This window comes from Meles meles, chromosome 12 (assembly GCF_922984935.1).
Source record: "Meles meles chromosome 12, mMelMel3.1 paternal haplotype, whole genome shotgun sequence".
Taxonomy (NCBI): Eukaryota; Metazoa; Chordata; class Mammalia; order Carnivora; family Mustelidae; genus Meles; species Meles meles.
Genome location: NC_060077.1, coordinates 25,294,722 through 25,308,020, shown reverse-complemented (window position 1 = coordinate 25,308,020; position 13,299 = coordinate 25,294,722). Strand labels below are relative to the sequence as shown.

General features: G+C 52.8%; 1 protein-coding gene across 11 annotated transcripts in view; it reads left to right on the top strand.

Moving 5' to 3' along the window:
- ASCC2 (activating signal cointegrator 1 complex subunit 2) overlaps window positions 1-10,793 on the top strand; it is a 41,015-nt gene extending 30,222 nt beyond the window's left edge. For all 11 annotated transcript variants that reach the window (XM_046024981.1, XM_046024986.1, XM_046024990.1 and 8 more), the window contains 5 exons: window positions 4,847-4,940; window positions 5,028-5,158; window positions 5,711-5,813; window positions 7,298-7,377; window positions 7,842-10,793. In XM_046024981.1, coding sequence (XP_045880937.1) covers window positions 4,847-4,940; window positions 5,028-5,158; window positions 5,711-5,813; window positions 7,298-7,377; window positions 7,842-8,013 — 580 coding nt within the window. In that variant the 3' untranslated portion in view covers window positions 8,014-10,793. The remainder of the gene's footprint in view (window positions 1-4,846; window positions 4,941-5,027; window positions 5,159-5,710; window positions 5,814-7,297; window positions 7,378-7,841) is intronic.
- Window positions 10,794-13,299: the final 2,506 nt, after the last annotated feature.

Below are 13,299 nucleotides of genomic sequence, written 5' to 3'. Positions count from 1 at the left end.
GAATCTGGGAACTGCAGGACAAGTACAGGCTGCCCCCTCTCTCTCCCTCATTACATATATTATATATATATATATATATATATATATATATATATATATATATATAATGTGAGGTTTAGAGAGGGGCAGTGAGAGACCTGCCCCGTTCTTATGATAGGAGCCCTGGCAGCAGAATTGCAAGCTGCTTCTTCAGTGAGGGCCCTGTGCTGCTCCCTCTCCCCAGGGCCATCTCGTGCTAGAAGCTCAGCTGGCCGACAGCTTCGGGGAGCGAGCACAGGGCAGCTATAAAGCCATCTGGCTGGTTGGACAGGAAGCAATTGTAAACTGCTTAGTCACACACGTTGCGACATCCCCAGATCCTGGGCTAGAGATGTTATCCTGCATCAGCGGCCACTGTTCCAGACCAGCATGACCCTCAAAACTCCTGCTATGGAAAAGGGCAGATGAGGAGGGCTGTGCCTTGCTCCGAGGGTACTCCAAGCCGCTGGGCAGAGAGACTGGGTGGCAAATGTTTACCAAATTCGTGAAGTTGGGTCGCCTGGGGGCTGGGGATTACAAAGAGGCAAAGCCTCCATTTATGCGTTCATTATTTATTTATTCATTCAGCAAATATTTATTAAGTGATTTACTAGCTCCAGATCCTCTGCTAGACACCAGGGAGACAAGGTGAGCAGGGCACTCGGGGCCATGCTCTCAAATGGCACAGAGACCATGGGAAAGACTCAGGCCATTAAACGAGTAGCGACAGAGTGGGAGAGGCCCCCCTTTCCTTGCTCCCCTCTTCTTTCCTCTTTAGCCCCCAGCCTGGTGAAGAGGACCAGATAAGGGCTGGGCCCAAAGTCACAGGCCCCCTTTCTTGGCTGGGGTAGGGTATACAGGGACCACAGTGGGGACGTCTGTCCTAATCTGGGCAGGGCAGTCAGCAGGCACACGAGAAAAGTAGCACAACACAGGTCACACTTGAGTTAAAAGGTAGGTGTGTGGTTAAATCAAATAGCTGCACTCAGTGGCTCAACAGGGAAAACTCTTCCTGGCATGACAGGGAGTTACAAGGTAGGGCAGTCTAGGCTTGGTTAACCTGTGGTACAGCCTCATCATCAAGGAAACATCTTTGCCATCTCTCGGAGCTAGTTCCTTTGAAGCCATTGGGCGGCTACAGCTGTTTCAGCTGCAACCTCCAGAAGTGACAGTGCCAAGAGTAAGTCTGGACCAGATCTTCCTGTATCTCTTTTAGAGACTAGGAAGCCTTTCCCAGAAGTCTCCAGACTCCGGTCTCATCCCAGTGAGGAGCTGGGTCACAGCGCCAAGGTCCAGGCCTCCAGCAGAAGGGGGAAAGGTCAAAAGACCTGAACCAAGTGAGGGTCTGTTAGGAGTGGGGTGAGGTGGACGATGGCTGTTGGGGAGATGCCAGGCACATGGGCCAAATGAAGGAGGCAGTGTGTATAAGGTGGGTCCCATAACTCCTTTGGACTAATCTCATAATCTGGAAGATTATGAATGTTCTCCCTCAGAAAAGGGTCTCTGGCCAAAAAAATGTCTGTGCACATGGCTTCTTGGAGAGGCACAGAGCACATTAGCATGCTAAAGGCTCTGACAAGTCCTGCAGTGAAAAGAAACAGGATTCATTTTGTTGAGCTCAGTAGGTGCCAGGTTCACTTTTAGTCATCATCTTATTTCATCCCTGGAATGCAGAATTAAGACTTGGCAAGGATAAGAGACTTACTTGTGATGGATCACACAGCTCAGGAAGTACCTGAGCAGATTCGAGTTCGTAGACTTGTATTCTGTCCCTGGCTTGGCTGGTAGAAGCTTGGGAAAGGTGCTATGCCTTTTGGGACCTCCGTTTCCTCACCTGCAAAAGGAGGGGTTTTTTGCCTCCTCAGGTCCTTTAGGAGTTCAGAGGTGGGAGTCATCCCCCAAGGACCAGTTGGGCCTTGAAGGATAGGATGGAAGAAGTGAGGAGGGAAAGTGGCTGGGCTTCAGGGGAGCCCACATGGTCCCTGGGCTCCCTGTCATCTTGTAAGAAGCCAAAGAAGCACCTGCTCCAAAGTCTCCGAAGCCACTGTCGCTTGTTTTTCCAGACTTGACTGGAGTTCTGGGCCTCGGATGGGTCTTTTCCTGGCTGGCATTCATTGCCCCTGACTTTTCCTTCTTGGCTCTAAATGGGGTCATGGGGCCGAAACTGCACCTCCCTGGATGGGATGCCCAGGGCACCAGGCTCCACTGTCCCTGTGTGTGTCCTCTCCAGGATCCTGGGTGGGCAGAGTTGTCAAGACTTTGCTGGCCCTGCCAGGGAGCCACATAACCAGAGGCCTACAGTGGGACCTTACGCACGAGAACCAGGGACCGAATGGAGCAGGAGCTGTGGGGTGTGGCAGAGAGGACTGTGACCTCTCATTCATCCCTGGACGCCTGGCTCAGCATAGGTCCTAGCACCTAGTAGGCCCTCAGGAAATATGTGTAGAAGGAGGGGATGTGCTCCTTCCAGTGACGCCAACCACTTGGATGAGTTCGGGCCCCCTTTCCTTGCTCCCCTCTTCTTTCCTCTTTAGCCCCCAGCCTGGTGAAGAGGACCAGATAAGGGCTGGGCCCAAAGTCACAGGCCCCCTTTCTTGGCATGATATGAAATTTTCCTGTGGACCAAGAATTTTCCCTGGTCTAGATCCAGTGCCTCCCAACGACCCCCGCAAATAGCCTCCATTTCCTCTCCTCCCACCCCACCCCCGCTAGAACCCCCTGAAGCCAGAGGTCATGTTTCCTTTCTCTGTGTTCCTAGGGTATGCTTACCTTCATTCAGCATATTTCATGATAGCTGCCGCTTGGTCGTGACCCTCTCTAGACTATGAGTTCCATGAGGCCAGATCCAGACCTTACTCTTTTTTCTTTTTTTTTTAAGATTTTATTTATTTATTTGACAGAGATCACAAGTAGGCAGAGAGGCAGGCAGAGAGAGGGGGGAAGCAGGCTCCCTGCCGAGCAGAGAGCCTGATGCCGGGCTCAATCTCATGACCCTGAGATCATGACCTGAGCCGAAGGCAGAGGCTTAACCCACTGAGCCACCCAGGTGCCCCGACCTTACTCTTTTTTGATTCTCTTGCAACTCAACTTTTGTATCCTACCTGCCACATAGTAGGCCCTTAGTAAAAACTACTGAAGGAAGCCAAATCCTGACCTGCCCCAGGCTCCCAGGCAGACAGCCTGAGTGACACAGGCCCCTATCCCTCTCTGCATCAAAAGCCAGTTAATAGAAGATTTTTATGGAAGCTGCATATGACTTTGTACCTCTTTTTCTTCTTTTTTCCCCCCCCAACCCTTGATACCTTCCAGAAAACCGATTTCACAGCTAAGCTGGATTTTCTTGCCTGGCATCTCATATTGATTTTCCCCTGCAGGGCTAGAAACTACATTCCACAAGCCTGCTATGGTCTGACAAGCCAGGTTTTTCTACAGATTTGCAAAGCCACAGTTAAGAGGCCTGAGTCCCCACTGAGGCTGTGCTACAGTTCACAGATCTCAAGCACATCCCTCTCCCCTCCAGTGTGCCCGAATTTCCTCACCTGTGATAATAGAACAGGAGTTGAACTTTTGGACTTTTTCTTCCAGTGCAATCTGACGTGGAAGATTGAACTGTAGAACAGATAGAAGGCTCCTGTGAGGAAAGCAGGGGTGCAAGGAAGAAGGCAGCTACCCCTGCTCTCCCCTCATCCCCCAAGGTCTCCTGTGGCTCCCCTGAGCTTAGTAAGCGGGACTCGCTCTTTCTTAAATTTTTTAAAAATTTTTTAAAGATTTTAATTATTTTAGAGAGAGACAGCATGAGTGGGAGGGGCAAAGGAAGAGAGAGAATCTCAAGCAGACTCCATGCTGAGCATGGAGCCTGACGAGGGACTCGATCCTGGGACCATGAGATCATGACCTGAGCCTAAACCAAGAGTCAGAGGCCTTAGACTCTGTGCCACCCGGTGCCCCTAAATTTTTGGGTTTTATTTTTTAATTTTTTTTGAAGATTTTATTTATTTATTTGACACAGAGAAACAGCTAGAGAGGGAACACAAGCAGGGGGAGTGGGAACTGGAGAAGGAGGCTCCCTGCTGAACAGGGAGCCCAACACAGGGCGGATCCCAAGACCCTGAGATCAGGACCCAAGCAGAAGGCAGACTCTTAATGACTGAGCCACCCAGGCGCCCCTAAATTTTTGTTGTTTTAAAACGTTCAAATAATCCCAGGCCCTACCTAGGAGTAACCATTGTCATTTGACAGGGGACTTAATAGCTCTTTGTGCATTGACATGTAAATTATAATCTATGTACTCACAGGAACACATAGTTTGTCTGGTTTGCCTTCTGCTTTTTATACAGTTGGAATCTTACTGCATACATTTTTCTGTAGCTTACTCAGGAGTAAGTCTTAGAATTCTTTCTGCATCAGCACAAATAGATGAATGTCATTCTTGATAACAGCCGCACAGCGTTCTGTAATATAGATGTGGCACATCATTTGGCCATTTCACCTGTGATGGACACTACTTGTTTTTCATTTTTCACTGTCACAATCAACGTTGAAAAGAAAATTCCCCATCAGACCTCTTTATGCACCTGGCCAGCAGTTCCCTAGGGTGGGTGCCTCCGAGAAGAATTTCCCAGCCGAAGGGTGGGCACGTTTTACATGGCAGCATCCCTTTTGGGATGCCTTCCAGAGCAGCTGGACAGGATCACAGGGCCACCAGCAGCAGGGACAACCGCCCCCCACCACCATCCCCACCTTGCCACGGCTGCTTGTCAGTTTGCACCAGCCCAAGCCTGATGGTTTTTCTTCCTCTCTCTGTGCTGTCCCCGCTTGCCGCTGCCAGGAAAGAGGAGAACACACGGAGCCTGCTGAACGACAAGCGGGAGGTGGTGGCTCAGCGGCAGCGCTATGAGCAGTACAGCGTGGTGGTGGAGGAGGTAGGGACCCCAGGCCTTTGCGGAGGGTGGGGGCGGGGCGGAGGGAGTGGGCCGGCCCCGGTCCCATTGGCCCCACACTCCTTGCAGGTGCCCCTGCAGCCTGGCGAGGGTCTGCCCTACCGCGGCGACGACTATGAGGATGAGTACGATGACACCTACGATGGCAACCAGGTGGGCGCTAATGATGCCGACTCAGATGATGAGCTCATCAGCCGCAGGTGAGGCTGCGGGGCGCTAAGAGGGTGGAGTTTGGGGGACGGGGCTGGGGGCGGGGCACAGCTGTGCTCCCGGAGCTGCTTGTTCATATAGATGGGGAAGCCGAGGCCCTGATGGCATTAGCAAGTCTGTGGTAGAACCAGGGCCCAAACTGAGCCCTTTTGACTCCTGGTCCAGTGGTCCCTTAGCACCAGACATCCCCTCAGCCAGTTAGTCCAACCCATCCCCAGTGGGGCAACATTTATTCGGTTTCATGCAGTCTTTTCAGATAGTTCTTAAATGCAGAAAACTCTTAGCCATGGAATCTTAGAGAGATTTCCCAGCGCGGATAAAAACAGAGCTGCCCAGCTTAGCCTCCCCTAAGCCTCCATCTCAGATTCTGGTACTCTCAGAGAGTCTGGGGGCTGGAACAAAGCTGGCTTAAAAGCACCCAGCCGCCTGAACCCATCCCCATCCTGATACCCCCCTCTCACCCAGCCCCATCGCCTCCTCCCCGAGGCTCTCTTTCCAGGTCTAATCCAGTCTTTGATCTCACTTTCTCTCTAAACCCTCAGGCCCTTCACCATCCCTCAGGTGCTGAGAACCAAAGTGCCCGGAGAAGGGCAGGAAGAGGACGAGGAGGAGGAGGAGGAGGAGGCTGAGGATGAAGCCCCCAAGGTACTGCCTTGGCAGGTGGCAGATGAAGGGCAGGGGGCGGTTCTGAAGGGCAGATTGGGGCCACTGCGCCCCTGCTTGCCTGCAGGGCTTTGAGGCTGCCTCACTGCCCAGGAGAAGAGGGGTTCCTCTGAACTTAGGATGTCTGCTTGGAGAGTTGCTGGCTTGGAACTCACCTCCACTGCCCAGTGTGGGCTTAGGGGACAGGTTAGAGGCCAAGCCTTTGAGCTTCTGGGTTCGTCAGGCCCATGAGCCTGGGGACTGAAAGAAGGACAGCTCTGGGCCACCGTGCTCAGGATGGCAGTTTTTCGATTTGTTTGTTTTTTTAAAGATTTTGTTTATTTATTTGATTTGTCAGAGAGAGAGCAAGCACAAGCAGGAAGAGAAAGCAGGCAGAGGGAGAAGCAGGCTTCCTGCTGAGCAAGGAGTCCAATGTGAAACTTGATCCCAGGAGTCTGGGATCATGACCTGAGCCAAAGGCAGACGCTTAACCAACTGAGTCACCCAGGCGTCCCAGGATGGCAATTCTGAAACTCACAGAGATGTAGAGCCCAAGGGCCCTTGGAGGTCATCTGGGCTGGTGGGTTTGAAAGTTCTGTTTTTTGGCAGCTGAACTTTTTCCTCAAATGAAACCTCAACTAGAACCTCAACATATAAAATAGGTTAAGGGTGGTGTTGCTCAGGTTGAACGGAGTGGCACCCTGGGACCCCTGTATCCCCTCGTGCCCTCCCACCAGGGTGACAAATTCTGATGCATCCAGGCCAGGCTCCCGAGGTAACGAGTAGCAGAGACTGCCAGAGATCATGGCTGGTGGGGCAGAAGCACACATACCCTGTCCGAGGGGCTTCTCAGCAGAAACGGAGGCCCAGAGCTTCCAGGGCTTTCTTCTTCCCAGGCAAGACATCAGCCCAGATTTTTCTGTAAAGTCTTCCAGTTTTTGACTGTTACTAGTTGCACTTGTTTGTGTTTCTTTTTAAACAGTACAGACCGTGAAAGCCTGTGTGCGATCCTTCAGTCCCAGTTCTCCCCACTGCTAGTCCAGGCTCCTTTTCTTATTGGCCAAAAAAATGGTCTTCAAGAGTGGGTACTCTCGGAGCACCCCAGGGGCGGCCCTAGAGTGAGGACAAGGCAGCTCCCAGGGGCGGCTTTAGCCTTCGAGGCCCTGTGCGGCCTCTCGTGGTGGCCATCCCGTCCCCATTTGTCATCCATGCGCCCATTCGTGGTCCACCTGCTCCACCCTACCTGTACAGGAAGCCCTCGTCCCTTTAGCGGCTTCTAAAGGACAAGAGAGGCTTCTCGTGGAAAGCTTGGACCCAAGCAAGGGCGGCAGCATTACAGTGCCTCGCCCTGCCACTCTGTGGCGTCCCCCACTCCTGGCCCTGAGGCGTCTACAAAATTCAGCCAGGCGCAGCCTCACAGCCGCCCGAGGCTTAAGCAAATGGGGTGGCTCCTGACTCTGGATTTTTTTCTCCCCTCCTCTCCACAGCCCGATCATTTTGTGCAGGACCCTGCGGTGCTGCGGGAGAAGGCAGAAGCCAGGCGGATGGCCTTCCTCGCCAGGAAGGGGTGAGCATTTTGAAGAGCTGTGTCTGGGGGAAGGGGCCTTCTGGACGGAAGGGACCCATCTGGGGAAGGCTCAGCCAAGCATCTAGTGTATCACGTGTGTTAGTTTAATCCTCACAACAGCCCCAGGATGTAGCCACTTTATCATCATCCTCATTTTACAGAGGAAGAAATAGGCCCATCCCCATCCCCAAGCCCTCCTCTCCTTGCTGTGGGCTTTGCTCAGCCCACAGCTGGTCCTTCCCCCTGGTAGGCCGGGGTCGCATCTGGAGGCAGGGCTCAGAGAAGAGAATTCACCAGACATAGGACCAGCCAGAGGCCCCAGAGCCCTGCCCTTGCGGCTCCATTTCTTCTCACTGGCAGTGGGACAGGGGTGTCCTGGCCCTCGCTGTGTGTCTGCTCCCAGGGACCTCTAAGAAAGCCAGTGGGCTCTTCCCATTCCCTGGGTTGGCTTGTTCCTCCCTTAGGTACAGGCATGACAGCTCGACGGCAGTGGCCGGCAGCCCCCGGGGCCACGGGCAGACCCGTGAGACAACCCAGGAACGCAGGAAGAAGGAAGCCAACAAGGCAACGCGAGCCAACCACAACCGGAGAACCATGGCTGACCGTAAAAGAAGCAAAGGCATGATTCCATCCTGAGGCCGCGCTGTCAGGGCCATCTGGGAGGGGGCAGCAGCAAGACCTGCCAGGCTGAGTTACTACTACAGCCTCGGGTCTCCTCACCCGTTGGCCTCCTGCCAGGGCCCCGAGTTCAACTCCACCCCTCAACAGCCTCAGCTTTGCAGCCCCTGAGAAGGCCGCCTCGTTGTCCACCAGCCAGCCATGAGCGCCTTCTTGCAGAACACACAGTGCCTTATCCCACAGTGGAGGAGCCCCTGGGCCCAGCGAGCAGGCGAAAGGGATGGGGACAGAGCTCCAAGGCAAGCCCCACAGACCCCATGCAGCAAGACACCACTTCTCTTGGCGATTTCCTTCCCGGATGGCAGGAAACCTGTAAATTCAAAGACAAAAACAGAAAAGGCCTGCAAATAAAGTTTTTGACCCTTTCAAGCAATGACCCATGAGTGCCCCCAGCCCGCTCCCCCTGTATCCCATTCTTCAGTGACAGCCACCATCAGGAGAGTGAGAGAGCAGGGTGATTGCCCACTCTGCTCATCAGCCTGGCATGCTTGCCTCTCGTTTTAACCCCTCCTGAGGTTGCCCTGCTTTGTCGTGTGGCCCTGAGCACATTACTCCCTCCTCTGAACCTCTAGCCCCTGCTTGTGGAAAGAAGAGGTGAAGGTGTGAGGCCCTCTGGTCCCCTCCATGCTCTCGTTCAGTCCCTGCAACCTCCACCCCTAGAGGAAGGGAGTATTTCCAGCCCTGTGGTGTAGGTGAGGCACTGAGAGCTGGAGGTGCCTGCCCAGGCAACAGGCAGGCGGGTTGAGGGAAGAACAAGGATCAGACCCTCAGTCTGACCCCTGGCCTTTATAGAGTCCTAGACTCCCATAGGTGGTGTCATTGCCATCTCACAGCTGTCCTGAGGACATTTGTCCAGTAGCAAAGCCAATACCAGAAGTCAGATCCTCCAGAGTCAAGGAGTCAGAGACCAGAAGACGCCTGTGAAGGAGGTCCGTGCCAAGCCCCGTTAAAGACTTGGGCCTAGTTCCTCAAAACCTCAGCCTGGTATGGTCAGTTGGTTGATAGTGTGGCAGCAGGTGCCAGGCATCCCGATTCCTGGTCTCCCCCCACCCCCAGATTGTTGCTGATCAATAGAGGATCGAGTGTGCGGTATTTGCCAGCCTGATCCTCCCCAGCCTGGCCTGGAGTCCATCCATGAGAGCCAGGGCCCCTGCCCAGCTGGACCTTGACAAATCACCCGAGATGCTTGTGTAATTTATTTGCACGTGGTTTAGATGAGTGTCCGGAGCAGCGAGGCAGACAGGCACTTGACAAATTGGTTTTGTTAGGTCAGCCGCACAAGTGAAAATCAATAGCAATTCCTCTGAGTCACGCCAGTTCTCTTGGTGCATTTGAGATGCACCGAGAGGGGAGCGGTGTCTTCCTTTCCAGCTGCTGAATTAGCTGAGATCGGGCTCGGGGTCAACCACTCTGACAGGCAGCAGGAAGACTCTGTTTCCTCCCAGAGGCCTTTGCCAGGGACCACACAGGTGAGGGTCATTTCTTTACTGTTTCCCTGAGCTCCTCAGACCCAGCTCTTGGCCCTGGAGCAAGGCGAGGTGAATTGGGGGAGCCCTGGGCTTTACCCACCTTACCTGTTACTGTTCACACAGCCCTTCTCGCCTTCATTTTGTCATATGTACCTCCTGACCTCTGGGAGCGGCATTCGGGCCTCACCTTGGCATCCCGGTCTAAAGGATTAGAGAAGACAAATGATTTTTCAAACCTTCCAGAATGTACTGCCAGGCCAAACTTGATCACCCTTGAAGAACTATTCTTCCTCATTGCAAATCTTGAGGGCGCCCCCTTCAGGGATGCTTTGCAAACACCTCACTCAGGAGTCCTCCAGAGCAGTGCTGGCAAGCACAACACTTTGCCTCTCAGGGCCTCAGTTTTCCCATCTGCAAAGTGGGTACATTGGGCCAGGTGAATGGTTTCCACTTGGTGCCAATTAAATCCTCTGAGGAGGCCCCAAGGTTTAAGATGGGCAATGGCAAAAGTGTTACAAGTGAAGTGGGGTAGGAGCCCTGAACCCCCGCTCACTTGATCCCTGGGCCCCACCACCCCACCGCTGCTCCTAAGAAGGAATTTCTAAGTGCCTTCTCTGCACCCTGTTAGAGAACATGGCTATCACAGGCATTTCCCAGGAAGCTTTTACGACCTAGTACCTCCAAGAGGATTTAGGATTAAGAGTGCCATTGTTTCTAGCTTACAAGGGGCACTGTTGGCAAATGTGTCTGTCTGAACAGGGCTTCTGGGCCTCTGTGAGGTGGGGAGGGCAGGGAAGGGCCTGTCATTGATTAAAAAAAAAAAGGGGGGGGGGACCCGGGAGCCCAGGGAGGCAAGTTGGCAGTGGAGCCTGGGTGCAGGTCGGTCCTTCGCCCCAGGTGCATTCTGGAAAAGGAAACGATTAGCAGGAGCCCGCCTGTCCCTGTCACACCGGGAGCTTGGGTTAAATAATGCAGAGGGAGACCACAAAACCACAAACAAAAGTAAACCCACCAAAAATGCAGGGGGTGGTTGTGGAGCCCCCTACTTTAAGATGATGTCAATGAACACTTGGTAGCAATGTGAGAAATAAAATATTGAAGAGTAAGTTTGTTGTTAGTGGTGGTGTTTTTTAAGACAACTGGATGGTAATGCTCCACGATTGTGAAAATATTTTTGGAAAACTTCGTGTACAGACTAAGTCTGGAAAGCAATGTTCATAAATGAAAATGACAGTAAGACCGTGATATTTGTAATGAGAATAAAAGCGCTTACCGAGTACTCAATGCGGCCAGAGTTTTCGGCTGGGCTCTTTCCTTGTGTTATCTTGTCGAACTCACGCCAGGTAGGTTCAGATGAGAAAACCAAGGTCAGAGAGGGCAGGTGACCTGTCTAAGGTTCCACACTTACCACATGACCAAGGAGTGCTTCAGGCCCAGGTTTTCCTAAAGCCCACGCTTTTAACCCCTATGCCACGTGCCATCCTTTCTTTCTTTCCCCACCTCCGCATCCTTGTCACTAGTGTTCTTAACAAAGAAGAAAATATAAGCCCAATAGCTATAGGACAAGAGGATGGGAAATCCCAGTTCATCAGACCTTTTTTTTTCCACTTTGTTTTCAGATTGGTTTGTCCTTTCCTCTGTGTGTCCAGTCTGCCGCGAAGCCCACTGAATGATTCTTCATTTTTATGTCCAGGGGAAGCAGAGAAAAGGCTTGCGGGGAGAAGCAGAGAAAAGAACTCTTTCAGCAGAGGTGGGGACAGCAGACCCTGAGGAGCACAGAGGCCTGGGAGGGGGCCAAAGGGTCCAGGGGGAATATGGAAGAAGGGTGGGAAAGAGGATGGGAGCCCCAGAATTAGGAGCACAGGCCAGGCCATGGCCCAGACATTTGTCCAGAGCAGCTCCCAGTATTAACTGGCTGTCCTCAGGGCTTAGGGCATGGACGGTCAGCCTGGTTGGGAGGACCAAGGGAGGAGAGGCTAAATGCATCCACTCGGCACATGTTTACCAAGACCTACTAGATGCCAGGCAGTGAGGCAGGCATGTGTGAGAAAGACCAGCCCCCCACCCCCTGCCCTCGTGGAGTTCACAGTCCAAGGTGGGATCTGGATGTTAAGACATTTTGGGAAAGTGATTTAGTCACAGTTGTACTAAGCCCTAATAAATGAATAAAGAAACGAACAGGCAAGATGAACAGAAAGAAGCCAAGACCAAAGAGACTTTCCAGAAGCAGCAGGTAGTGGGGCGCCTGGGTGGCTCAGTTGGTTAAGCATCTGCCTTCGGCTCAGGTCATGATTCTAGGGTCCTGGGATCGATCGAGGAGTCAGGCTCTCTGCTCAGTGGGGAGCCTGCTTCTCCCTCTCCCTCTGCCCTCCGTGCCCCCTACTACCTCTCGCTCTCTGTCTCTCTCAAATAAATAAAATTTTTTTTTTTTTTTTTTAAAAGAAGCAGCAGCAGCAAAGGGTAGTGGTCACAGTGTCAGGCAGCAGCTGGGAGGTCAACCAGGCTAAGTCAGTGAGGCTCACGGGGGCTCTGCCCCACCTTGCCAAGAAGTGATGGGGAGACATGGAAAGAATGGAAGGTGAGGAAGAGAAGGCAGGAGAGTGGGCCCCTCTTCCAAGGAACATGGCTTCAGGAGGAAAAGAGAGCTGAGGGGAGAGGAGGGAGCCTTGGAGCCCAGACCGGGTTTTTTTGTTTGTTTTTTTAAAGCTTTTATTTATTTATTCGACAGATAGAGATCAGAAGTAGGCAGAGAGGCAGGCAGAGAGAGAGGGAGAGGCAGGCTCCCCGCTGAGCAGAGAGCCCGATGCGGGACTCAATCCCAGGACCCTGGGATCACGACCTGAGCCCGAAGGCAGAGGCTTTAACCCACTGAGCCACCCACGCAGCCCACCCAGACTGTTTTGATGGGATGTCTAGAAGGAGGAGGGGAGGCACCAGGGCTCTAGAAGATGTGCTTGGGGGAAGGCTATTCCCCAGCAGAAGCTCCCCAGGTCAGCCTGGTGTCCTGTCCCAGCTAGATCTCTGAGTGCTGGGGCAGGAGAAAGGGACTTGACCATGGCCTGAGACTGGTGTTGCAGTTCTGCAGCCTGAAGAGAGGTAACCAATGTAATCTAAAGGTTACTATCTCCAGCCCCGGGGAGTGGAGGTGGGTTGGTATGTGTGTCTTAAAATGAGAATCAAATTCTGAGTTCGGGTCACACTGGAAATTCTCTCCCAACAATCGATAATCATCAAGAGAATTTCACACAGCGGGCAGACCTCGGAGAACCTTAAAGGGTATTTTGTCCAGTTTCTCAACCTATCTAAACCCCCAACCCTCCCCCACAAGTCTTGGACCCTGGGATTTCAGGTATCCCCACCCCCACTCCCAGGAGTCAGGGAGGTTCACCCTGCTTGAGAATTCACTGGGCTTCCAAGGTGCTCTCCCAGCCATGGAGGTTATTATATCTTCAAGCTTTACTTGCTGCGGTCTGATTGACAAAAACAACAGGCACTTAATTCTAGGTTCCCCACTATGAAATTATGGCATTGAATACGCCTTTTCTGGCTGCACAAGCCCACCCTCAGTACTCTGGCGGGTCCCTTAAGTGCTCTGCCATTCCAAGGGGGTAATTTGGGTTTTCTTCTGAAAGTAGTTTTCGCAGAAGGGCCAGGCAGAAAGGGGGCCCTTCAGTGGGATGAGGGCCAACCATGCCCGTCTGTTCAGGAATTTTATGGGCAGAGCTTCCATGCAGGCTCCTGCCCCCATCTTCCATCCTGTGGTCTAACGTGCCTT